Source organism: Ranitomeya variabilis, chromosome 7 (assembly GCF_051348905.1).
Source record: "Ranitomeya variabilis isolate aRanVar5 chromosome 7, aRanVar5.hap1, whole genome shotgun sequence".
NCBI classification, from domain to species: Eukaryota; Metazoa; Chordata; class Amphibia; order Anura; family Dendrobatidae; genus Ranitomeya; species Ranitomeya variabilis.
This window is the reverse complement of record NC_135238.1, coordinates 27,733,418-27,760,200: the sequence shown is the minus strand read 5'-3', so window position 1 is coordinate 27,760,200 and position 26,783 is coordinate 27,733,418. Positions and strand designations below refer to the sequence as shown.

At 45.2% G+C, this 26,783-nt stretch overlaps 1 protein-coding gene across 2 annotated transcripts in view; it reads right to left on the bottom strand.

Annotated features, from left to right (window-relative positions):
* COG7 (component of oligomeric golgi complex 7) overlaps positions 1-25,239 on the bottom strand; it is a 56,089-nt gene extending 30,850 nt beyond the window's left edge. The window contains exons 1-7 of one of the 2 annotated variants that reach the window (XM_077274723.1): positions 25,105-25,239; positions 23,076-23,258; positions 20,909-21,057; positions 20,715-20,831; positions 10,005-10,173; positions 5,171-5,253; positions 373-495 (exon numbers count right to left, since the gene is read on the bottom strand). In XM_077274723.1, coding sequence (XP_077130838.1) covers positions 373-495; positions 5,171-5,253; positions 10,005-10,173; positions 20,715-20,831; positions 20,909-21,057; positions 23,076-23,241 — 807 coding nt within the window. In that variant the 5' untranslated portion in view covers positions 23,242-23,258; positions 25,105-25,239. The remainder of the gene's footprint in view (positions 1-372; positions 496-5,170; positions 5,254-10,004; positions 10,174-20,714; positions 20,832-20,908; positions 21,058-23,075; positions 23,259-25,104) is intronic. The other variant, XM_077274724.1, reaches the window with a different exon arrangement.
* Between the last annotated feature and the right edge of the window lie 1,544 nt (positions 25,240-26,783).

Here is a 26,783-nt window from a genome sequence, read left to right as displayed (position 1 = left end):
TGAAACACTGGCAAAAAAGGGCCCCTGTGCAAGAACAGTGTTTGGGCCCTTTGCAGTCCAACAGCTCATCATAATGTATAATTCCATCTGGAAATGGGCCCCATTACCCCTTGGGCCCCTGTGTGGCCACACATTACCCCAATGATATGTCCACCCCTGAGCTGAGGCTCCTCCTGCTGATTAATAGCCATGGTGAAGGGGGGAGCCACGGCGTGATGGGAGGACTGCTGGTTAGTGGGGTCCTCCTGGTATAGAGCTGCTTACCAGTCCCTGCGCCTGGATGTAACATGAAAAATGGCCAATTTCTAGGAGCTCTCTATAGGGTGAAAAATGCAGTAAATGTTATTGTCGACTTCTTGAGACGCGGCATACCTGAGAGACCCACTGCAGCTGAGTGTGCCATGTGCTTAGCAAGGTGTCGTAGAAATCCGTCAGCTGTCGATCCAGGGACGTCTCGTTCTGACAAACTTCCTGCCACACGGATATCAGCTGAACCTATTGGGGAGGACTGAGTCAGTAATACGTAAGAGCAAAGACAATGATGAAAGACGATTTACAGTCGATTATTACAAAGCACCAACATATTCTGCAGCGCTGTACAGAGGTTCTCATCATGCAGATCAGTTTCCTAAGTGGGGCTTTCATACCTAGCAGTAATTAGGAGGAAACCCACCCAAATACGGGGAGAACATACAAGCAAACCCCATGTAGGTGTCCCCATGGGTCAGAGCCAAGACCCCAGCGCTGCAAATCAATAGTGTCAGATCAGACATTTCCAATAAGTCAATACTCATTAAATATCATACCGACCTGGAGAATCATGAACCAGGTCACAATAAACACCAGCCCAACAAAACAAAAAAAAAACTAATGGGAGTTTTTATTTTGGGGTCCTTTGTATGGTATAACAAAGGGTACAAAGGAATCAAAGGGCTTTCCAAGTAATTAACGCTCAATCTGGTGGTAGCAGCTCAGTGCTAAGACTAATGGAGAGGGATCCTGAATGGAGGACACCCCACCGATGACTCTGAATGGCTTCATAGGGCTTCCTCTGACCACACAACGCCTTAAGGAGGTCAATTAAATCTTTAAAGTGACTAATGACATGGACCAGTCTCGGATTTACACTACAATGACTAAGGGCTGTGGCACAACACCGCACAGGTGTCACGAGGGTACGGCCACGGTCTTACCACACAGCAGATGCAATGTACCCAATGTTTTATAGGGAACGTCAGCGTATGAAGATAAGAAGCCTTTACAAGTTATCGACAATGACCTATTTTAAATAATCTCCTGTGTGAACAAAGAAGGGTCAGGGCTTATTCACACACAGGAGAAGCTGGCAGCGAGCAAAGGCGCGTCACTGAGGGTGCCCAGGCTACAGTATGTACTGTCCAGGGATATTACAGGACACAGCACACCTCCCAGAGCCTGGCATGGCTTACACAGGGCATTCACATCCACCTATTACTCAGCAAGAACACTTAATAAGCAGGCACTGTCCCCGGGAATAAAGGCAATGTCCCATCCCCCACCCCAGGCTCACTGCTGCAATCACAAAGGTTTCCCAAGATAATAACATTACTATGGAGAATTAGATATATTCCAAAATGATTCTATTACTCTTCAGTAGTCACAGACAAAGCAGCTGAACCATTCCCAATGTGCAGGACATCTGTCTATTTTCTAAGTGGAGCTTCGGCATGGGGCACTTGGGCAGTGTGCTCTGCTGTTTCATAATGGTACATGGTGGGTGTGATGACTTATTCACACAATGACTTCATCTGTAGGCGCCAATATAAGGGGCTATCTCCCATTGCTTCCAGCTATATATACCTATATGATTAGTTTCTGAGTTGGTGGCACAGTCTTCCAGGGACATTTATATTGTTATTATAAGGGTTGTCACATATACTTAATGTTCCTGGTCATCTAGGTCATATCTATACTAACCTAATAATATTACTTGCAATTTTGTGTATTTTTTATGCTTTTCTGACCACATTGCCCATTCTTCCTTTAATTGGGTTTTATGTTTTTTTTTTTGAAGGGCAATTATTAGTGATAAAGTGCTATCCGAGCACGCTCATGTGTTAACAGAGTATCTTCGGTGTGCTCAAATACTATGTTCGAGCCCCTGCAGGTGTTTTGACATCCACATGCAGCGATTACCTGTTTGTTAGGCAATCCCTGCATGTGTTGAACAGCCGGGAGACATGCAGCGCCCAGGGGACTCGGACATATTATACGAGCATGCCGAAGATACTCTATTAACACACGAGCATGCTCAGATAACACTTTATCTGAGCACGCTCGCTCATCACTAATAACTGCATTGATATGTTTTGTACTTGCAATCATCTACTATATAATTGTCTAAGTGTCACTTCCGTCTGTCTGTCTATCTGTCACGGATATTCATTGGTCGCGGCCTCTGTCTGTCATGGAAATCCAAGTCGCTGATTGGTCGTGGCAAAATGCCCACGACCAATCAGCGACGCGCACAGTCCAGAAGAAAATGGCCGCTCCTTACTCCCCGCACTCAGTGCCCGGCGCCCACATACACCCCTCCGGTCACTGCTCACACAGGGTTAATGCCGGCGGTAACAGACCGCGTTATGCTGCGGGTAACGCACTCCGTTACTGCCACTATTAACCCTGTGTGACCAAGTTTTTACTATTGACGCAGCCTATGCAGCGTCAATAGTAAAAACATCTAATGTTAAAAATAATAAAAAAATTAAAAATCATTATATACTCACCTACGCCGCCTTTCCCGCTCCTCGCGATGCTCCGGCCGGTCCATGCAAGTGGCACGTTCCGGTGGCAAGGATGGTCTGGGAGAAGGACCTGCCGTGACGTCACGGTCATGTGACCGCGACGTCATCACTCCCTGGGACCGGAAGCAGCCGCCTGCACCTCACACAATCAAAAGAACTACAACGCGCCTGCGGAAGGTGAGTATATGTTTATTTTTTTAACCTGTGACATACGTGGCTGGGCAATATACTACGTGACTGCCCAATATACTATGTGGCTCTGTGCTGTATACTACGTCACTGGGCAATATACTACGTCACTGGGCAATATACTACGTGGCTGGGCAATATGCTACGTGGCTGGGCAATATACTACGTCACTGGGCAATATACTACGTCACTGGGCAATATACTACGTGGCTGGGCAATATACTACGTCACTGGGCAATATACTACGTCACTGGGCAATATACTACGTCACTGGGCAATATACTACGTCACTGGGCAATATACTACGTCGCTGGGCAATATACTACGTGGCTGGGCAATATACTACATGGCTGGGCAATATACTACGTGGCTGGGCAATATACTACATGGCTGGGCAATATACTACGTGGCTATGCAATATACGTCACTGGGCAATATACTACGCCACTGGGCAATATACTACGTCACTGGGCAATATACTACGTCGCTGGGCAATATACTACGTGGCTGCCCAATATACTACGTGGCTCTGTGCTGTTTACTACGTCACTGGGCAATATACTACGTCGCTGGGCAATATACTACGTGGCTATGCATTATACGTCACTGGGCAATATACTACGTCACTGGGCAATATATTACGTCGCTGGGCAATATACTACGTGGCTGGGCAATATACTACGTGGCTGGGCAATATACTACGTGACTGGGCAATATACTACGTGGCTGGGCAATATACTACGTGGCTGGGCAATATACTACGTGGACATACATATTCTAGAATACCCAATGCGTTAGAATCGGGCCACCGGCTAGTATTTTATAATAATAAAGTTTTGATATTATTCATGAAATAATTTGTATATACTTCATTAGAATTGTTGTGGTGGTAAATATAAGATTATGTACAATTTATTGGTACCCCCAGTAGTGCATTAGTTGTTGGTTCTTAAAATATGGGTTCAAATATACAGAATTTTTTAATAGGTGTGTAGGACATTTGTCAATTTTTTTTTTAACTGGAGCTTTGCCATAAAATATTTTATAACCTATATGTAATATACCGGTAGATAAAAAGAGAACATGTTTTTTTTTTCCCTTACTATTCTTGTACTGACCCGAAGTTAAACCCTATATTATACTTCAGAGTTGCACTCACTATTCTGCTGGTGCAGTCACTGTGTACATACATTACATTACTGATCCTGAGTTACATCCTGTATTATACCCCAGAGCTGCACTCACTATTCTGCTGGTGCAGTCACTGTGTACATACATTACATTACTGATCCTGAGTTACATCCTGTATTATACCCCAGAGCTGCACTCACTATTCTGCTGGTGCAGTCACTGTGTACATACATTACAATACTGATCCTGAGTTACATCCTGTATTATACCCCAGAGCTGCACTCACTATTCTGCTGGTGCAGTCACTGTGTACATACATTACATTACTGATCCTGAGTTACCTCCTGTATTATACCCCAGAGCTGCACTCACTATTCTGCTGGTGCAGTCACTGTGTACATTACATTACTGATCCTGAGTTACCTCCTGTATTATACCCCAGAGCTGCACTCACTATTCTGCTGGTGCAGTCACTGTGTACATACATTACATTACTGATCCTGAGTTACCTCCTGTATTATACCCCAGAGCTGCACTCACTATTCTGCTGGTGCAGTCACTGTGTACATACATTACTGATCCTGAGTTACCTCCTGTATTATACCCCAGAGCTGCACTCACTATTCTGCTGGTGCAGTCACTGTGTACATACATTACATTACTGATCCTGAGTTACATCCTGTATTATACCCCAGAGCTGCACTCACTATTCTGCTGGCGCAGTCACTGTTTATATACATAACTTGCCCTATAGTGATTGTTCTGGAGAATACTGACGGATGTGCCATAGATGTCTCATACATGTGGGTGCTACTGTATCTATTGAACATTCATTGAACATCCTGCCAATATGCCCTGTAAGTCAATGGAGCCGCAGGACCAGAATTAGTGGGCATTTTCTGATAAAGATCATCCTCATTTTGCTCACCTTTATTTGTAGTGTCCCCGCTTGTACTTTGGGAATGACTAGAGATCATTATTCTGACTCTCCATATTGACAAAACAGAAGGCTCAGGATGGGTGCAGTTTCTGATGTGCTTGAATTCTAGCTAGGCTAACACACATACCTTGTGGCACTTGTAGTAATACGCCAGTAACTGCGGCATCCGGTCAATCTCACTAAACACCTTCACAAACATTTTTGCCTGGTCTGTGAGTATAAATAAGAAAGAGAAATGAGGAAAACATTAAGGATCCATGTCAGCTAGAAGAAAATGAGGAGTATTGTCATCTACAAAATCCTATCTCAATATCTGGTAGTTGTAATAATAACAATAATAATAATAATAATAATAGTAAGAAATACTTCCAATTAAAAATGTAGTATAGTTCTTCTGATTCGCAATGTCGCTTACCCCATGTACAGGGCTTTGTAATAATATCCATGGTTATGATCACTAACAACTAACTAACTGTCACTATGTGAGTGGCTGTAACCATGGATACCTAAGCAGCTGCAGTGCCCTGCACATGGGGTGAGCGGCATAGCAAATCAGAAGAACTACACTACATTTTTAATTGGAAGTATTTGCTAATACTATTACTATTCCGCCTACTACATATTGGGATAGGATCTTACAGTGGTATTTCCATCTCCAAGTACATAAAAATATGATGAAAGCCTCTAGTAATGGTGATATTCCCCATCCCAACTCCTCAGTCAAATTATTTCTTAATGATACACGAAAAATCAAGATGGCGCTATACCAGAAAAATTACTATCATCATCATGTGTAAGGTTCATAATTTGGCCACAGATGTGAGATATTCAAATAAATCTCCAGCCAGCACTATCTATTATTTATCCCCACTTCTAAATGCTCATTCACAGAGATGGAGGGAGAGAAGTTCAAGAGATAAAATAAGCACATATTCAAGTCACCCGATGGCCTAAAACAAAGTATAAAATAACTTGCACAGTTTTTAAAAATACATTATATATATATAAAAAAAAGATGGTCTCCTGAGGGATCTCCTCCCAGATCTGAACTAAAGCATCCGCCAACTTCTGGACAGTCTGTGGTGCAACATGACGTTGGTGGATGGAGCGAGACATGATGTCCCAGATGTGTTCAATCGGATTCAGGTCTGGGGAACGGGCGGGCCAGTCCATAGCTTCAATGCCTTCATCTTGCAGGAACTGCTGACACACTCCAGCCACATGAGGTCTGGCATTGTCCTGCATTAGGAGAAATCCAGGGCCAACCGCACCAGCATATGGTCTCACAAGGGGTCTGAGGATCTCATCTCGGTACCTAATGGCAGTCAGGCTACCTCTGGTGAGCACATGGAGGGCTGTGCGGCCCCCCAAAGAAATGCCACCCCACACCATTACTGACCCACTGCCAAACCGGTCATGCTGAAGGATGTTGCAGGCAGCAGATCGTTCTCCACGGCATCTCCAGACTCTGTCATGTCTGTCACATGTGCTCAGTGTGAGCCTGCTTTCATCTGTGAAGAGCACAGGGCACCAGTGGCAAATTTGCCAATCCTGGTGCTCTGTGGCAAATGCCAAGCGTCCAGCACTGTGTTGGGCTTTAAGCACAACCCTCATCTGCGGACATCGGGCCCTCAGACCACCCTCATGGAGTCGGTTTCTAACCGTTTGTGCGGACACATGCACATCTGTGGCCTGCTGGAGGTCATTGCCCTCCTACGGCCCCCTCCACGTCTCCTAGTAGCGCCTCCAGCCTCTGGACACTACCCTGACACACAGCAAACCTTCTTGCCACAGCTCGCATGGATGTGCCATCCTGGATGAGCTGCACTACCTGAGCCACTTGTGTGGGTTGTAGAGTCCGTCTCATGCTACGAGTGTGAAAGCACAACCAACATGCAAGAGTGACCAAAACATCAGCCAGAAAGCATTGGTACTGAGATGTGGTCTGTGGTCCCCACCTGCAGAACCACTCCTTTATTGAGGGTGTCTTGATAATTGCCAGATGGCTTGTCAGGTGGCGCTATAGAGTTAAGTCCTCTTTTTCTCAGAAGAGGCAATTTGCATATTTAATTTCCCAGAGGAGCATTGCACGGCAAATAAGCCTCCTTACCTTGACAAGCCAGCTGGTATGTCACTCTCCATAAGGAGAAACGTTACCCTTAGACCCCAGTCCAGAGCCTCTCACCTAGCCAAATCAGTTCTCATGCTTCGCACTGACGAGGGCCAACAGCCCGAATCACCGTGTCTGCGAATTGAGATACTGATTTGGCTTTTATCCTAAGTCATATTGCACGACTCGTTAAAGGGTTGATTGTGACTTGTAGGATTGCTACTTCCAACCAGGGTGGATAAAAATCAATGTTTTTAAAAAAAAATCAAAAAAATCGGATTTTTTTTATTTAAATCGGATTTTTTTGATTTAAATCGGATTTTTTTCAATAAACTGCTTTTTGAGGAAAATATTTTACCATCCAAAGGTTCTTCCATCATGAGATAAAGCTGAGTTGTTTAACTCAGTAGAATAAAGGCTGTATATGTGTAACATTCACAATGCCATGCTCTTCCAGAGGTTTCTGTAGGATGCTGACTATCCAACAAGTTTGGGCATGTCAACTGAATGGAAAAAGAAACTAAACCAAAAGTGAAACCAAGCTAGAAGTGTGGAATTAAAGGGGCAGTATGAACAAAATGTGGAGGCTATTAATAGTTTATACAATTAAGACATGCTGCTTTTAAACACCTACCTATTGCCATATAGTAAAACAAAAAAGATTTTTACTTACTTTGGGGTCCCCCCCTCACCCTGGCGTTAGATCGTTGCCCCTAGTTTCGTCCGTGTAACTATGGGCGCACATGCGCAATGCTCTCACTTCTCATTTTAATCGTGATTTATATTAAAAAAAACCTTTTGATTTAAATCAGTGATTTAAATCATGATTAAAATCATGATTTAAATCGATCCGATTTAAATAGAAAAAAATCTTTTGATTTAAATCGTGATTTAAATCATGATTTAAATCGGCGTGATTTAAATCAATCCACCCTGCTTCCAACAGGTGGCGCTATAGAGTTAAGTCCTCTTTTTCTCAGAAGAGGCAATTTGCACATTGATAATAGCCAATAATTTCCATCTGTTGTCTATTCCATTTGCACAACAGCATGCAAAATTGATTGTCAATCAGTGTTGCTTCCTAAGTGGACAGTTTGATTTCACAGAAATTTGATTTGCTTGGAGTTATATTCTGTTGTTTAAGTGTTCTCTTTAATTTTTTGAACAGTGTGTGTATATGTATATGTATATGTATATATATATATATATATATATATATATATATATATATATATATATATATATATATATATATATATATATATATATATATATATATATATACATACATACGTACATACATACATCACATTTTTTTAACAATTTCGGTGCAGTTGAATTTTTTTTGCACATATTTCCATAAATTATATAAAATTAATAGGGTCATTCAAAGCTACAACTGCAATAATTAAACCATCAGACAGCTATGAGTTATTGTTCTTGGAAGAAAGGAACGAAAGTGCAAAAACGAAAATTGGCCAGGGCCCAACTAGAATTTTCCCTGTACTTGCAGACAGGTGTTTCTCAGGTCAACAGTGCCACCTGCTGTTGAAACCAGTTTATATATATATATATATAATTGTCTAAGGGGCACTGTTTGTCTGTCTGTCTGTCACGGAAATCCCGCGTCGCTGATTGTCGGCCTGGCGGCCGCGACTATTCGGCGCTGGGCACAGCCCGGCCGAGAATTAGTCCCTCCCTGCTTCCGTCCACTCAGTGCCCAGCGCGCACTCCATACTTCCCTCCAGTCAGCGCTCACACAGGGTTAATGGCAGCGTTAACGGACCGCGTTATGCCGCAGTGTAACGCACTCCGTTAAAGTTGCTATTAACCCTGTGTGACCAACTTTTTACTATTGTTGCTGCCTATGCAGCATCAATATTAAAAAAATCTAATGTTAAAAATAATAAAAAAAACCCAAAAAACCTGCTATTCTCACCCTCCGGCGTCCAGCGCCGATGTACGTGCGGCTGCTGCCAGCTTCCGTTCCCAGAGATGCATTGCAAAATTACCCAGAAGACTTAGCGGTCTCGCGAGACCGCTAAGTCATCTGGGTAATTTTGCAATTCATCTCTGGGAACGGAAGCTGGCGGCAGCCGGCGCGCATCGGCGCTGGACGCCGGAGGGTGAGTATATAGCTATTTTTTATTTTAATTATTTTTTTAACAGGGATACGGTGCCCACACTGATATATACTATGTGGGCAGTGCTATATACTGTGTGGCTGCTATATACTACGTGGGCTGTTATATATTGCGTGGGCTGTGTTATATACTGCATGGGCTGTGTTATATACTGCGTGGGCTGTGTTATATACTGCGTGGGCTGTGTTATATACTGCGTGGGTTGTGTTATACACTGCATGGCCTGTGGTATATGACTGCGTGGCCTGTGGTATATGACTGTGTGGCCTGCGCTATACATTACGTGGGCTGTGTTATATACTACGTGGCTGTGTTATATACTGCGTGGCTGCTATATACATACATACATATTCTAGAATACCTGATGCGTTAGAATCTGGCCACCATCTAGTTCTAAATAAAGGTACATAGACATACAAAGCAGGGGTGCACAATCTGTAGCCTGTTAGGCCATTATGTGCAATAAAGGGGTTTACCATTCAATAAGTTAGTACATGGAGGTCTTTCTGCCTCTGAAGGAGAGTTTTTGGAGTGAAGGATTTTGAAATGCAATGCTGTTACTATATTATCTGAACATGCGGAGTATACACATTGTGTTCGTATGGGGTCTAGAGGATAAACTGTATATCTTGTGTGCCTAGCCTAAGATTTTCAGTCCATACTTGAGGTTACAATAGGCAGTTGCTATGGCGTCCCAATGTTCTTACCTGTAGACTGGCTGTTAAAAGCTGCGACTATCTGGGGGCTGCACATAGCTTCCAATCGATTCTTCAGAGCCTCCAGGTATACACATTTTTCTGAGTAATCTGGGGTATCCACTAGCATAGCAAGGCTCACCTGCATACTGGTCAGCTTCTCGGAGATCACAGTTATGTTCTGTAACAGAGAACAGCATGGTCTTATCGCTCACCTATAGGAATACCACAATTAATCAAAGGGTCTCCTTTAGAAGACCCCTTTACGGTTCATGAAAAAAAATAATAAAAAGATCTATATTTATTTTAAATATACTCACCACTTTAAAAACGACTATTTCCTGTGCTGCATGCTGCACCATCTTACCTCCAGTGATGTCTAGTCCACGGAGACAGTATATTTCGTGACCAAAACTCGCAAAGCCATTACACGACTGGCTGCTAGCGTCAGGACGTCTCAATGGATAAGACGTCACTACCTAAAGGATCGGCCATGAATCATGCAGAAGTCAACAGCAGTGGAAAATTTCAAGAATGTAATTGTATTTAGTTTTTAAAAGGGGTTAGCCTGATGTCTAAAAAAATAGTAGTTACTCACCGATAACGGTGTTTCTCTGAGCCCATGACGGCACCACGGAGAGAGGGGATCCGCCCACCAAGGACAGGAAACCTACAGATAAAAAGGCGGTACCTCTCTCCTGCATCAGTTGTTTACTAGAGAACGATGGGAGACTATGAACGGAGACTTTATTATTATTATTATTTTAACATTACTTAGTTGAGATACCGCGTGACTATTTACACTATTAACATAAGGCACTATAATTCTGTGCACACCCAAGAAGTGAAAGGGAGGGAATGTACGGGTGCCGTCATGGGCTCAGAGAAACACCGTTATCGGTGAGTAACTACTATTTTCTCTGACGCCCATGACGGCACCACGGAGAGAATTGCAGAGATCTGTACATTAGGGAGGGACCACCGCTTCCAGAACCCTTTTACCAAAAGTAAGGTCCGAAGGAGAGGAAAGGTCCAATCTATAGTGCCTATAGAAAGTGGACGGTGAAGACCAGGTAGCAGCTTTACATATCTGCTCGATAGAAGCTCCGGCCTTCTCCGCCCAAGAGGTTGCCACTGCTCTTGTTGAGTGTGCCTTGATATTTCCCGGAACGGGTACGCCACTCACTGAGTATGACAGGCGAATGGCTTCTGTAATCCATCTTGCCAGGGTGCCCTTAGATGCTTTCTTCCCCTTCCGGGGACCCTGGAAACACACAAAGAGAGAGGTATCCTCCCTACTCTCCCTAGTGGCTTCTATGTAATGCATCAGGCATCTCCTCACATCTAATGTATGTAATGCCTCTTCCTCTTTGTTTTTGGGATTAGGACAGAAGGAGGGCAGAGATATTTCTTGCGTCCTATGGAAACGGAATGCCACCTTTGGGAGATATGCTGGGTCAATTTTTAGGATGACCCTATCATCAAGGATTTGTGTGAAAGGGGGGTTAGCGGATAGGGCCTGGATATCACTGACTCTACGTGCGGAAGTGAGCGCCACGAGCAAGGAAGTTTTAAGGGATAAGATTTTGATAGGAGCTTCCGCTAAGGGTTCAAAGGGAGGTTTCGATAATGCTTTAAGCACTAAATTTAGATCCCACTTAGGGGTAACCTTCACAGGTAGAGGTCTTGATCTACCGGCTGCTCTGATGAATCTGGCAACCCACCGATTCCCTGCTAAATCATAGTTGAATAAGGCTCCTAGAGCCGCTACATGTAGTTTTAGGGTATTTGTGGCCAGACCCAGTTCTAACCCTTTCTGCAGAAACTCAAGTATGGCTTTAAGGGGGACACCCTCCCCCGTTTTGACACCTGAAGATGAAAGACATTTTTTCCATACTTTTCCGTACTGCTTGGTTGTAACAGGCTTCCTATTTTTGAGCAGTGTAGATACCAGCCCCGGAGAAAACCCCCTGTTTTCTAGTAACTCCCTTTCAAATGCCAAGCTGTCAAGTGCAAATTCTCCACCCGTGGATGATGAACTGGGCCTTGGGAGAGGAGGTTCGGGAGATCCGGCAGTACCCACGGATCGGAGATGGACATTCTCATCATCCAGGAAAACCAAGGCCTCTTCGGCCAGAACGGGGCTATTAAGATTATGTGGGCCCCGTCCTCCCGAATCTTCCTCAGCACTGCTGGAATCAGAGCAACAGGGGGAAAGGCATACGCTAGTGGCTGGTAACAGGGGATCAGGAACGCATCTAGAGATACCAGGTTCCCCCAAGGTGTTATTGAGCAAAAGGAGTTCACTTTTTTGTTTAGATGGTTTGCGAAAAGGTCTATATTTGGTTTGCCCCATTTTCCTGAGATCTGAGAGAACACTGACTGATTCAGTTCCCATTCTCCCTGTTTCAAGCGAGAGCGACTTAGATAATCTGCCCTGTAGTTGTCCACCCTTTTTATATGAAGGCCTGATAGTGATTGGAGGTTGGTTTCGGCTATGTGGAAGATCGATTTGGTTATCTCCATCAGACTCTGAGAGTGGGTACCTCCCTGGTGATTTAGGTACGCTATCACCACCTTGTTGTCCGACATTACTCTGACATGGTGAGACCGAAGGGGACCCAGGAACTCTAATAGTGCATACTTGACCGCCAGCAGTTCCTTCATATTGGAGGACACCCTCATCAGATGAGGTGGCCAGGCTCCCTGGGCTAACAGGTCGTTCAGGTGTGCACCCCACCCGCTGGGACTCGCATCCGTTGTCACTATCTGTGAGACTGGGGTTACCCATGGGATTCCTTGAGAAAGATTGTCTAGCGATGTCCACCAATTCAGAGACTGAATTGTGCTTGGAGACAAGTTGAGCCGACCTTCTAAATTTCCTTTTAGAGAGACTTCTTCTGACAAGATTTGCCATTGAAGCTCCCTTGAGTGTAGCTGAGCCCATTGGACTGCCGGGATGCAGGCTGTCATGGACCCCAGGAGGGACATAGCTTGACGGAGAGTTATGTAGGGGGTGTCTCGCCTTTTGGATACTAGATTTATGATGTTCCGAATTTTCCCCTCTGGGAGACGGCATTCTTGTTTTAAAGAGTCCAGCGTAAGACCCAGGTACTCCTGGATTTGACATGGTGATAACCTGGATTTTTTTAAGATCACTAACCAGCACAGATTTTCTAGTGAATGTCTGATTGTCTTTAGCTGTTCCTCGCAATGTTGCGGAGAGGAACCGATTATCAAAAAATCGTCGAGGTATGGCACTATCAGGGTATCTTGCTCCCTCAGGTGAGCCACTACCTCCGCCACTAATTTTGTGAAGATTCGTGGCGCTATAGCCAGCCCGAATGGAAGGGCTACTGAAAGTGGCATAACACCCCCCCAATGTAGATACCTATCCTGAGGTATTTTTGGTGATCTTTGTGGATGGGGACGTGATAATAGGCGTCCTTTAGATCCAGGACTACCATGAAACACGATGGGAACAACATTTTTATTGAGTTTTTTATTGTTTCCATTTTGAAGGACTGAATCTCCAGAAATTTGTTCAGATTTCTCAGATTTATAATTGTCCTGAAAGAACCGTCCGGTTTCTTTCTCAAGAACAGAGGAGAGTAATATCCTTGTCCTCTTTCTTGAAGGGGAACTTCCGTAAGAACCCCTTTGTTTACTAGTCCCATGACTTCTCTTTCCAACGCTAGCTGTTCTTCCTCCGAAGACCTTAGCGATGTTGTCATAAAGAAGGGGCGAGGGGTTTTTTGGAATCTCAGCTTCAGTCCTGACTTTATTATACTCAACACCCAAGGACTGCTGGTAATTTTCTCCCAGGCCGAGAGGAAGAGGGACAACCTTCCCCCCACCTGGGGCAAGCCTTCATTGGGCAGGCTTTTTGTTATCGTTGGGGTTCCTATTGAATATGAACCCCTTGGTTTTGTTCCGCTTATCTTCCCATTTATCTTGATTTTTCCCCGGTTTCCTTCGGAAGAACCTCTTGCTCCGAAAGGGCCTCCTGTATGAAGGGAAACTCAGGGCGGGGAAGGATTTCTTTTTATCCCCAGCTTTCTCCAAGATATCATCTAGAGTGGGCCCGAATAGGAATTCCCCTTCACAGGGGATGGTGCATAATCTAGACTTTGTTTGGAGATCTCCCGGCCAACATTTAAGCCAAAGGGCTCGTCTAGCGGCATTAGAAAAAACCGCCGCTCTTGCTGACAATTTGATTGAGTCGGCTGAAGCATCCGCTAAGAAGGCACCTGCTCCATGCATAACTGGTAAGGTATTTAGAATAGAGTCACGAGATGATTTGTTTTTGAGTTGGCTTTCTAACTGGTCTAACCATATCATCAGGGAGCGGGATGTACATGCTGCCGCGACTGCTGGTTTAAGGCCTCCACCAGCTGCCTCCCATGAGCCTCGGAGGAAGGCATCTGCCTTTTTGTCCATAGGGTCTTTCAAGACCCCCATGTCTTCGAATGGGAGGGCATATTTCTTGGATGCCTTAGCGATGGCCACATCTAGCTTAGGTGCTTTATCCCAAAAGGAGCAAGATTGATCATCGAATGGGTATTTCCTTTTTGGTGTGAGTAGTGTCTTTCTTACGGGTTTTTTCCATTCTTTCTTAATTAAAGCCTGGATTTTTTCATTGAGGGGGAAGGCCCTTCTCTTTTTTTGGTCGAGCCCCCCAAACATTATGTCCTGGACAGATTTTTTGGGGTGAGAGTCTGCCAACCCCATAGTGCTTCTGACAGCCTTAACCAGACTGTCTGTTTCCTCTAAGGGAAAGCAACTACGCCTCCCAGAGGAGGTCGAGGATGATGATGATGATGCCGAGGAGGAAGAAGAGGTGGAGGAGTCTGAATCCATATCTTCCCCTGAATCACCGGACTCAGGAGACGGGGATCTGTGCTTGGTCTTCTTCCGCTTTTTCCCTCCTTTAAGGGACTTGAAGGTCTCTTCTACCTGAACTTTGATCAGGTTTTTAAGGTCCGCTGCGAACCCAGGGAGGCCCTCTGACACTGTCTGTTGGATACAAACACTGCAAAGCCTCTTTTCCCACGAAGATGGAAGATCTTCTCTACACAGAGCACAAATCTTATGCTTAGACTTGCCTGTGCATTTCTTCCCCTATAGTAAGGAAGCACAAAAAATAGGCCCTCACTATCACTAACATTCACGTAGATCACTTACCACCTTATGGACCCATAAATACCGGTTGGGAGTGATCCAATGTCGGTCTATCCTTAGAGCCGGACGCTGTGCTGGAGTCCTTGCCGCGCAGTGATCCAGAACGTTCTTTACCGGTATCCTGGTGCCCTTTCTGGGGACGCTGCCTCTGCTGCTGCTGCTGCTGTGGCGGCGCCGGTGGAGATGCCCTGGACAGGGGAGATGCCTGCTCGACGTCGCTCATTGCTGGTGAACGCTGGTCGGATTCCATAGGAAGCGCTTGCCCCCATGTGTGTGCTCATTAAGTAGTAGTGGAAGGCGCCAATTTTTTTTTTTTTTTCTTTTTCCCGCGCATGCGCAGTTCCGGCGAGATCGCGCAGAATCTCGCGCCTGCGCCGATCGCCGCGTGTAGCGCCACCGCTAGCGCGGCAGCACAGCGCTGTATTCCGCGCGCCCGCGCGGCCCTTCTGCCCACGCGCCGACGGGTATCCCGGCGCGAGCGGTGCCGCAGCCAGCCGCGCGTGCGCAGAGACCCCTTCTGTCATAATCCCGGGGAATCTCGCGCGTGCGCAGCGGAATCCAAGATGGCGCCGCGCATCACCGTACCTTGTTGCTGGCTTCCCGGAACCCCCGGGAGCTACAGCCCGCAGTCTTACGCCGGAGGAGCAGGATGTAGGCTCCTTATCCACAGAGGGGCTCCCCTTGGATCATGCTGCTGCCGGTGAGTCTTACCTAGAGAGGTGGCCATGGTCCAGCCACCTCTCTCCGCGCACCCTAAAGGCCTGCCAGCCCCAGCGGTGGCGCTTCGGGTCACCACACCAGCCGAGGCAGGGGGGCCCCCGCTGCCTGAATCGAGCTGATTGGCCCCGGCATTGACCACGAAGAATCTCTCTTGACGACACCACGGAGGTGAATCTGTAGATCTCCCATCAAGGACAGGAAACCAACTGATGCAGGAGAGAGGTACCGCCTTTTTATCTGTAGGTTTCCTGTCCTTGGTGGGCGGATCCCCTCTCTCCGTGGTGCCGTCATGGGCGTCAGAGAAATATCCCTTTCTCACTGAGCATATTGGGGGTGGGGCAAGGGCATAGGACCGTGAGTAAAGGCAATGCCACTAGGAGGCTGACAATAGATACAAAAAAAAGACTGGTCTTTGCTTGATGGGCCATATCTGCCCCTTGGAAAGTCCTCATTAAGCTCAGGAGAGAAAGCCAAAAATCGGAAACAAATTCTAAAACAAGATAACCTGAACCCAGGGAAGAAAAACACAGACAACATACCTGACCCCTGGCCAAGAGTACAGGAATAGGGTGGAGGCAGTGTCCCCCCAATATATTCAATGAGAAAGGAATTTTACAGTAAGTACAACAATTCAATTTTAGAGCCAAAATTATTGGGGAACATAGGACCATGAGATGTTACTGAGTAGTCCCAAGAAAGGAAAAAAAAAACAACAGCCTTGCAGACCTGAGAAAAACAGTCCTGATACCGGACTGCCTATGTGGAATGAGCTGTAACCTGAAAGGTAAAAGTACACAATAGCTAATCCATTTGGAAAGCGTCATTTTGGAGGCGGACAGGCTATTCTGTAGCCATCAGGGATCACAAGTAGATAATCAGAACGCCAGAAGGCTTCCATGACTGACATGTAGGGGCTTCTGGCTTTAACCAGATCCAGACAGCAGAGAGAAAGAACTTCAGAAGATGAATGGGAGATGGGCAAAAATAGGGGTGGATGATATTCTCATTGATATGGAAAGCAAAGACCACTTTTAGAAGAAAGGCTAGCACGGGACGTCCTGATGGAGAAGAAGAAAGAGAGCCTTGAAGGAAAGGGCATCGAGCTCAAATACCCTGCAAAAGGAGGTTATGTCCATAAATGCTATCATTCATTAAAGTAACAATGGAGAGAAAGTGCAAAGAGGCTCAAAGGAAGATTCCAGGAGAGGAGGAACAATGAGATTGAGGTTCCAAAGTTCCGCTGGGTGTCTGTAAGGAGGGGCACCATGATTCACTCCCGAAGGAAAGTCTTAAACGGTTTGTGAAACGCCAGGGTGCAATGAAAAAGTATGGAAAAGACAAGAACCTGGCCTTCATCCAGAGCAGACTGAAGAAACTTAGGAACAGAGAAAACCATGTGATGAAGGTCCATCTGTTAACACCAGTGAAAGTAGGATCTCACGAGCACACAGCATGGTCTGTACAACAGTGCGGGACAGACCCTTGGATCTCAGAACCTCAGCTTCATTGGTTATGCTGTTAATTGCAGCTTAGGTAAAGTGGGGTGAAACACATGGCTTTGAGTAAGGAGCTTGTGATAAGGCGGAAAATACCATGTTGGGTAGGCAACCAACTTGAATAAGGTCAGAGTACCATGCCCAGCAAAGTCTGTTCAGAGCTATCATCATCACAAACACTGTCAGTCTTGACTTTCTTGAGAATGTAAGAAAGGAGGGAACAGAGGGGAAAAGAACTCTGCCCAAGGAATGACCATAGCGTCAATGGCTAAGGCCTTTAGGTCTTGGTACCTGGCAAGATAAGTGGGACCTTCTAATTCCGATTGAAGGCAAATAGGTCCATGACAAGGGTGCCCAGGTGACAGTAGAGCAGACTAAAGACCTCTAGGAGGAAAGCCCAATATCTTGGATGTTTCTTGGCTGAGAAAGTCTGCAGCCCACTTTTCTACGACGGTAACGTAGACTGAGAATAGCTGAATTATAACGGTCAGTTAAGGCTACGTTCACATTTGCGTTGTTGGGCGCAGCGTCGTCGACGCATGCGTCATGCGCCCCTATCTTTAACATGGGGGGCGCATGGACATGCGCCGGTATGCATTGTACTGCGTTTTACGACGCATGAGTCATATAGACGCACAAGACAGGGCGCAGGGGACGCTACTTGTAGGGCGCAGGGGACGCATGCGTCGCAAAACGCTGTGTTGTGTACATGCGTTGTTGGCTGCGTCGCGTCGCCGACGCTGCGCCCAACAACGCAAATGTGAGCGTAGCCTTAAGAATCAAGGCAGTTTCCATCATGACCCATTGCCCCTTGCTGGTTTCAGGTAAGCCACTGCAGTTGAGTTGTCTGTCTGCACTCAAAGTGGGCATTTCCCTAAAAGGGAAGGCCATTGGGATAGAGCAAGAAGAAGGTCTCTCAGTTCCAGAAGGTTGATCTGGATGCGGGATTCCTCCAGTGACCAGAGACAGTGAGTGAAGTGATGGTTGACCATCAGTCCTGAATGCGAGAGAACGACATTGGTCACCACCACCTGCTATCTAAAGAGGAAGAATCTGCAGGAAGCAGACCCAGAGATGTCAACCACCAAAGAAGGTCTCAGTGGACGCAACATGATGATCCATGGAGTCCACTGACTTGTTCCAAAGAGACAAAATGGACTGTTGTCGTAGGCTTATGTGAAATTGGGGAACGGAACCACCTCGAAAAAACAGATGATCCTGAACTGAACCCTAATGCAAAAACAGATGGAGCATGAGGACTTCATTCGCATACGATATACTCCGACTCAACACAAAGAGAGCTTGTCCATTGGTGGTAGGAAAACCAAAAGAGTCTGTCTCCTGCTTAAAGGGATCACAGAATGGGCATATTAGGACTCCAAGTCCGTGAACCAGGATCTGAGCAAAGTTGTACTGACAAAGTAAGCCTTGCAAAAACTCTGAAGTATGCAGTACAGAAAGAGTGGTCAAGAAGATCCTTCTGAAGGGCACCAGAAACTCTAGTGAATCTGCTCAGCCCAGGCCGTATAATCCGTGCTGACTCAGTACTCCGTAAAATCAGGATGTAAAGCAGAGCATGCTGCTGAAAAGAGGCTTTAGAGATGGAGTCAACCTTCATATTCAGCGATTTACTGAGAGATATTGCATCAGGAAAAATCAACGTAGTGGCTCTAAAGATACAAGCTAAAGGGAAGTCTATGAAGGGAGATACGGAGCATTTAGTAAAAAAAATCTTTGTAAAGGGAAAGAGGGCCTCAAACCACCAAATGGAAGGCATGCGACAATCCTGGAGTTTTCATTTTTTGAAAAAAAGATCAAAGGTTTTATGAATGAGAGAGGTGATTTGTTGCCAGTGGTGGCGACAAAAATAAGTAACTTCCTGGGATGTGGTGGAGAACTCGTCCTTAATCTCAAGGGTGTCCGTCACTGCCTGAATAATTTCATGCCAGGCTGAAGCCAGCTTGAAATCCTGCTCGAACTCAGAGTCTGTGTCAGAGGTGTCGCCAGGTAATTTGGATGTTGCAGAGGGAGAAGGGGTCTCATTTACTAAGGCTCTGTCCCAGAAGTGTTCTGAAGAGGCCTATGAGGAACTCTGGGATGGTGTCTGGTGACAGCGTCTGTGTAGATTTGGGGGGGGGGGGGGAGAGTTTGTAAGCTCTACATCAGTGAATGTCACAGGACCAATATGGGACAGAAAGCATTGACAGGCAAGCTGAGCTGGCAAGCACTGGAGAAAATAGACCATAGATAGGGAGAGTGGATGGGTTACATAACACTTGGTTCAAAAACTGGACCCATTTTGGGGGGGAACTCGGTTCCTGAAGTGGGAGCCAAGCTGGCCGCAGCACAATCAAAATAGGTGACCAAAGTGCTTGGGGGTGCCTTGGGAATGGGTGATGGTGGGGGTTTTCCTGGGAGGACATGGCACCTGGAAAAAAAATGAAAATGGGCCCATAAGGTCCAGGAGTTGTGAAACCACAAGTCTGTGTCCTGCTTTCCATACTGGTGGCAGAAGACAGATGGTGTCTAGAAGCTGCTTGCAGATTGTGGAGAGGAAGAGCACCAGAACAGGAATGCAGATACAGCTTAAAGGCTAGAAAAGAAAACTCAGAAATATAGGCCCCTTTGAAATGAAATTGCATGATAGATCTCAAGGAGGTGAAAAAGTATGCTTACTGATCCCCTTGATCTGTGGTGGGCAGGCAGGCGGACAAGGAAGTTATCCAAGAGGTAGAACAGAAGTTGTGGCCTAGATGTGAGTAAACCCAGGACCCCAATAATTTAGGCTAACTGGCAGCATAGCAAATGCAGCAAGGAAGTCTTCAGAAGGAGCTTAGAGGTATAGAAATAGGCTTTGCCATTTAGGGAGAGAGGAGAAAGAGTTACAAGTGGGACCCCTATAACTACAGAAGACCAGTGCAGCAGACCTGATCCAAGTGGTGTCTGCCTCCTAAAGACTAGGCTAAAGCTGAGCCGCCTGGCATCTGCCCAGCAGGAACAGGAGCCAACACTTTTTGTATCTACAGAGTGTGGAGCCTCCTAGTGGCAGCACCTGTACCCACAGCTCTGTGTCTACCAATGAAAAAAAAATGAAATTAATTTTTCACACTGTTGTCCTGCTCACTAATGCATCTTGTGTCCTTATTTATTTTATTGTTTTTAATGGTTGGATAAACACTTTAATGAATTGTCATTACCCTGTATCTAGTGTATTCTATAAAGTTATAAAAAAGGTGGATCTTCACTAAAAAGGCGAGACATAATACCATACACAGCCTAGATAGGTGGAGTTAGGGGGCCAAATAACATTTCTTTATAAAACTACCTGTGTTTTAAAGGTCTCCTCGATGTCAGCACTGAGTGTACTCCACTTGTCGGCTTCTTGAAGGGATTCTGCAGCTAACTGCATTCGTGACTTGACTTTGTCCATCTCCACTAGGACCTACAGGTAGAAACAGCAGTCAGGAGAAGGGGGCTAAATAGTTTCCAAAAGACTCTGTATAAAAGGAGATTTCTCACCTGCATAGACTGTGCTGTGTCCTGCTCAAACTTCTTAATATCTTCCTTTACAAGAATCATCTGCTCCTTTAAGAAAGCTGCTTCCTGTCGGAGAGCCTCCACGTCCCGTAAGACTCGTGGCATGTTCTGCAGGGCCTGGTGGCTGCTCTCTGGGGAGAACATGAGTGTTACTGGGAGTGATACCATGGAGTGTACATATGGATGTGCCAGAGAGCTTGTTGAAGTCATGCTTTATATGATTACACCGTACATGGCTGCTTTTTTTCCATTACAGTTCCTGGAAAATGAAGACATCTTGGACGATCATTACGGCAGTCGTTACAAGTCACTGACGTCCACTGTGTCATGAATCTGGCACCACGGAAAAGATGTGAAAAAAACCTTAGAGAAATATGTCATAGCTTCTCTCCTCCTCCTCCTTGCAGGCTGTGCTCACAACAACGCAGATTTGACATAGATTTACACACGGATCCCAAACCGAAATCTACATCACATCTGAAGACACTTCATAAGTTATATAAAGGAATAGAGTTCTCACAATTCCAGCCACATGTAATAAGATGTGTTTTTTTACAGACATAACTATCATGCTACATACTTTTATTGATTTTACAAAGAAAAGCAGGTTAAAGGGGTCTCATCTACCTACCACCATCGAGCAATTAAACTAAGACAAAAATGATCAGATAGATCAGGACAGTAGCGCAAAGGGTACTGCAAGTTGTAACATCATAACAGGTTGTACACTGCTAAGGTGGCACAGAAAATTGCTGTCTGCAATAATCAATCTTTCCAGATACATCTCCAAAAACTAGCACAGTCAGTTTTGCCAAGCATGTATGCGCTCTGTATGTGGAGAGGGAAATGCACTGCTGACAGATATAGCTGGCAACAGCCTGGCCTCCAGGGAGAAAAAAGAGGATTGTAGTCTCAACTTTAAAGTAACGTGTCATCAGAAATTGACCTAATGTTTAAATCAGGTTTTCAAGTCAAATGTTTTAAAAATGATAGACAATTACGGAAACTTGAAATAATAAAAAAATATACACTCACCGGCCACTTTATTAGGTACACCATGCTAGTAACGGGTTGGACCCCCTTTTGCCTTCAGAACTGCCTCAATTCTTCGTGGCATAGATTCAACAAGGTGCTGGAAGCATTCCTCAGAGATTTTGGTCCATATTGACATGATGGCATCACACAGTTGCCGCAGATTTGTCGGCTGCACATCCCAAAGATGCTCCATACAAGGCAGGATGGATCCATGCTTTCATGTTGTTTATGCCAAATTCTGACCCTACCATCTGAATGTCGCAGCAGAAATCGAGACTCATCAGACCAAGCAACGTTTTTCCAATCTTCTACTGTCCAATTTCGATGAGCTTGTACAAATTGTAGCCTCAGTTTCCTGTTCTTAGCTGAAAGGAGTGGTACCCGGTGTGGTCTTCTGCTGCTGTAGCCCATCTGCCTCAAAGTTCGACGCACTGTGCGTTCAGAGATGCTCTTAGGCCTACCTTGGTTGTAACGGGTGGCGATTTGAGTCACTGTTGCCTTTCTATCAGCTCGAACCAGTCTGCCCATTCTCCTCTGACCTCTGGCATCAACAAGGCATTTCCGCCCACAGAACTGCCGCTCACTGGATTTTTTTTCTTTTTCGGACCATTCTCTGTAAACCCTAGAGATGGTTGTGCGTGAAAATCCCAGTAGATCAGCAGTTTCTGAAATACTCAGACCAGCCCTTCTGGCACCAACAACCATGCCACCTTCAAAGGCACTCAAATCACCTTTCTTCCCCATACTGATGCTCGGTTTGAACTGCAGGAGATTGTCTTGACCATGTCTACATGCCTAAATGCACTGAGTTGCCGCCATGTGATTGGCTGATTAGAAATTAAGTGTTAACAAGAAGTTGGACAGGTGTACCTAATAAAGTGGCCAGTGAGTGTATATCTCTATATATACTCCTCAATATTGAAATTAAACTTCCAAGAAGGAAATGTGTAAATATGGAATGATTCTGCGATCCTTGGAAGTTGTTCAATGTGGCCCACGGACGGAAAAATGAGCCTTAGATAACTGACCTGTCCCTCTGACATCAGCGGGCTTGGCTGACTTCAATCTAATGTGTTTAGGAACATTCAGCCTGACAAGCTGCTGTCTTACCTACCTTCAACTGAGTTGTTGACCTCCTGGATGAAGAGCTGCAGTTTCATAACCAGGGTTGCAGCGTGTGCATCCACCTTCCCTGGAGCATCCTTCTGTACTGACTTAAAAGCGGCATTCACCCAATCCTTCACCTCAAAGTCATCGGCGAGGAACCTCGAGAAATCCATCCTGCTGGAAAGGCAAGCTGAGAAAATTAGGAATGTCATTTATACAGTAAAATGCGTTGGGAGCTTTGCAAAAATTGCAAGGAGTGTTCTAAAAGAAAACAAAAAGGAGGTATAAGGGTATGTTTCCACTGTCAGGATGAGCGGCGAAGCTGCTCGGCGCTAAGCCCCGCCCCCTTTCTGGGACGCGATCATGCCGGATGTGTTAACTCTTCACATCCGGGATGATCACTCTCTCCCATAGGGCCCTGTGATATGCCTTGCGGGGACGCTGCGTCCCTGCAAGGTGTACGGACATGCTGCGATCTGAAAAGACGCGCAGCATGTCCGGAGTCGCAGGGCCGCCGCGTGCGGGTTTCCACGCATAGTGGAGACGGGATTTCATAAAATCCCCTCCACTATGCTGGAACATCTGGACGCTGCTTGTTTGACGCTGCAGCTCTGCGCAGCGTCAAACAAGCAGCGTTTCCTGACCGTGGAAACATACCCTAAGCGCCTTCTCTGACCCCCTTTTGCTCCAAAGCAGGAGGTACAGGTGGTCAACTCCAGAACAGGAAATGATGACGTCCCAATCCTCAGCCACTTATCTGATGAGGACTGTGATTGCCTTCAGCAGTCAGTTGACTAAGAAAGAACATCGCTGGAGTCAAGGGTGTTAAAGCCTGCCTTATCTAACAAAATATTCAGCAAGTTGACAAATTAACTATAAAGTTAATACTAGTGCACACAGCAGTGATCAAGGAGGGGAGGAGGTTATTGGGAATGTTGGAAGCCATTCCATTGATAGCATTACATTTATCAACAGGCAAGTCTGAAATAGCAGTTAAGCGGTTATTACGCTTCTCATGAAAGGGTCTTGTTGGATAGTACTTAGAAATACAAGCACTTTTTCTATTTACTGCTTACTAATATTCTCAGCCGTTCTTGAGATACTAACGCTTTTTTATACATCCTGTTGCCTTGGAAACCGACCACCGCTGTCTAACAGCCACAAAACATGGAGGTGCAGAGAACCAAGCACATTATTTGAGCATGCCCAAGATACTCAGAAAACACCCAAGAATGTTTGGATAACGCGTTACCAGCGCGCGTTCGCTCCTCACTAATCCCTACAAAATACTGTTACCTCCAAGTCTTGCCCAGCTTCAGCACAGTGTTTACAAGCTTGACAGCAGTGGTGGTTGGTCTCCTAGGCAACGAGCTGTACACAAATGAAAACTAATATCTCAAGAACAGCTGCAACATAAAATAAACAGTAAATTGCAAAAGTGCTCGTTTTTGCAAGATCTATCTGACAATACCCCTTTGATAAAGTGCAATGGCTTCTATTAAAATGCTTCCCTCTTCTGCACCGATGGGATCAGCTCTCATTACTGACACAAAAACTGATAATATGGAGGAGTAAAGTGTCGCTCTAGTGTTACTCTACTGACAGACAGCAATTCATTCAAAGGGACTATGTGCACATAGGAAAGGCTGGAGAACTCATTCTGGGGGCTCCAGAGCAGCGATCTCAGGATAGCTGGGGGTCCCAGCGGCTCGGACCCCCACCGATCATACATATTCTGGTCATATAGGGAATAACTTGAGAATCAGAATAGGACCCGTGCACGATATCCCCTTGGGCACTGTGCGCAGCTGCACCGGTCAGACCCTGTATACGGGGGACAACGTATTCTGGACACTCAATGTCAGCAGCCGAACTGCAGCACCCACAATACAATATATTACACACCATGATCTTTAGCATCGCTTCAGTCTACTCTGTTATTTCTGGAACTTGTGGTTCTCCAATAAGTGACAACACATAAAAGCGTATCTTTACATAGAACAAATAGCCCCACAGCGCCACCCGTGGATACTTACGAGCAAAGCAAAATGCCCCTAATCCAGACTGACACTTTGCTCAATCTTTCGGTTTCCGTACACACTGCCAGCGCTGCACTTCCGGGTTGGCCACGAAGGGAACCATGGTGACACGACGCGTGACGTCACTTCCGCGTCCATTTAGTTTACGTGTCCCTGGGAACTTAAACCCCTAACATTCGTTCCGCGCTTCTTCTTACTGCTGTTTTGGCTTCAGTTGGAGTCCAAAATGCCTTTCAGCTCGTGACCTGCGGGCGTGACCAGAGGGCAGCTCCGGTATTCAGTCCAGAGACACGAGCCCTGTGCGGTGTTCACTCTGCGGGGAGCAGAAGACGCCAGGATACATACACTTCACTCTGCAGTCATTTTCTATTTCATCATTGTTGGTATAATGTTCAGTATTATAATGGGATAAACATCTAAGGAATAACCGGGGAGTGATATTTATTGTTTATTTGTATAAGGCCGGCGTCACACTTGGCGTAAGACAATACGGTCCGTATTTTACGGCCGTACTACGGCCGTAATACGGAGAAATGTTCCCAAAATAGTGATCCGTAGTCAGGGTGTGTCAGCGTATTTTGCGCATGGCATCCTCCGTATGTAATCCGTATGGCATCCGTACTGCGAGATTTTCACGCAGGCTTGCCAAACCGACATCTAATGGCTTTATGTGCTCAAATGTTCTGGAAAACATATATACAGTGTATATATATATATATATATATATATATATATATATATATATATATATATATATATATATATATATATATATATATATATATCATTGAGACACATATATATATATATATATATATATATATATATATATATATATATATATATATATATATATATATATATATATATATATATATATATATATATATATTCTGTATTTAGATTTCATTCAGCGCGATATCTGTGAACAGCCGGTAATTCAATTGCCGGCTTTTCATTTTCAGCATAGGCATGTGCTGATATTAGCCCAAAACACAGAGCGCTACCATCGCACAGATGATATAACATATAACACTATACATAGTACCATATAAGCGCAGGCGCAATAGTAATAGTCCAAACCACATGATTGATTAGACCAAATGACGCAGGATATTGCACAATAGCGTAGCGTAGCCCGGAATATCAAATGTTATGAAATAAACGCGTGCGCAATAACGGCAGCAAAAATCCCTACCCGGGCTTCAAACGCATACTCAGGCATAACCTGAACTGTAAAAGAATCGCACAGAGGTGCCAAGTTTACAGAGTGCCATTAAGAAGACGCAAGCACAGTACATAACCAAGGGCTTGATAGTAAAGTCGTCTATCAAAAATTAAGGTGCATAAAGAAAGTAACGTGGAGTAGCGCTGCAACGCGGTAGGCAGCCAGATAGTACACGTCACCTGATTGTATTAGTCAAGATACCACAAGCTAGTTGAATTAGAAAGACAGAACTGCTGCCTTGTCAGCATGTAATAAGAGGCAAAGAACATAATACACTTGAGCTTTCAATATAATATGAATGCATGTACTATAGTTAAAAAAGAGAGAGGGGCCCAATCTGGCTCTAGCGGGCTGGGCAAGAAATAGCCCCGACAAAAAGCTTGGAAAGACAACCACTTGTAAAAAGTCTATCAAAAAATAAAGGTGCATAATAAAAGTAACGTGAAGT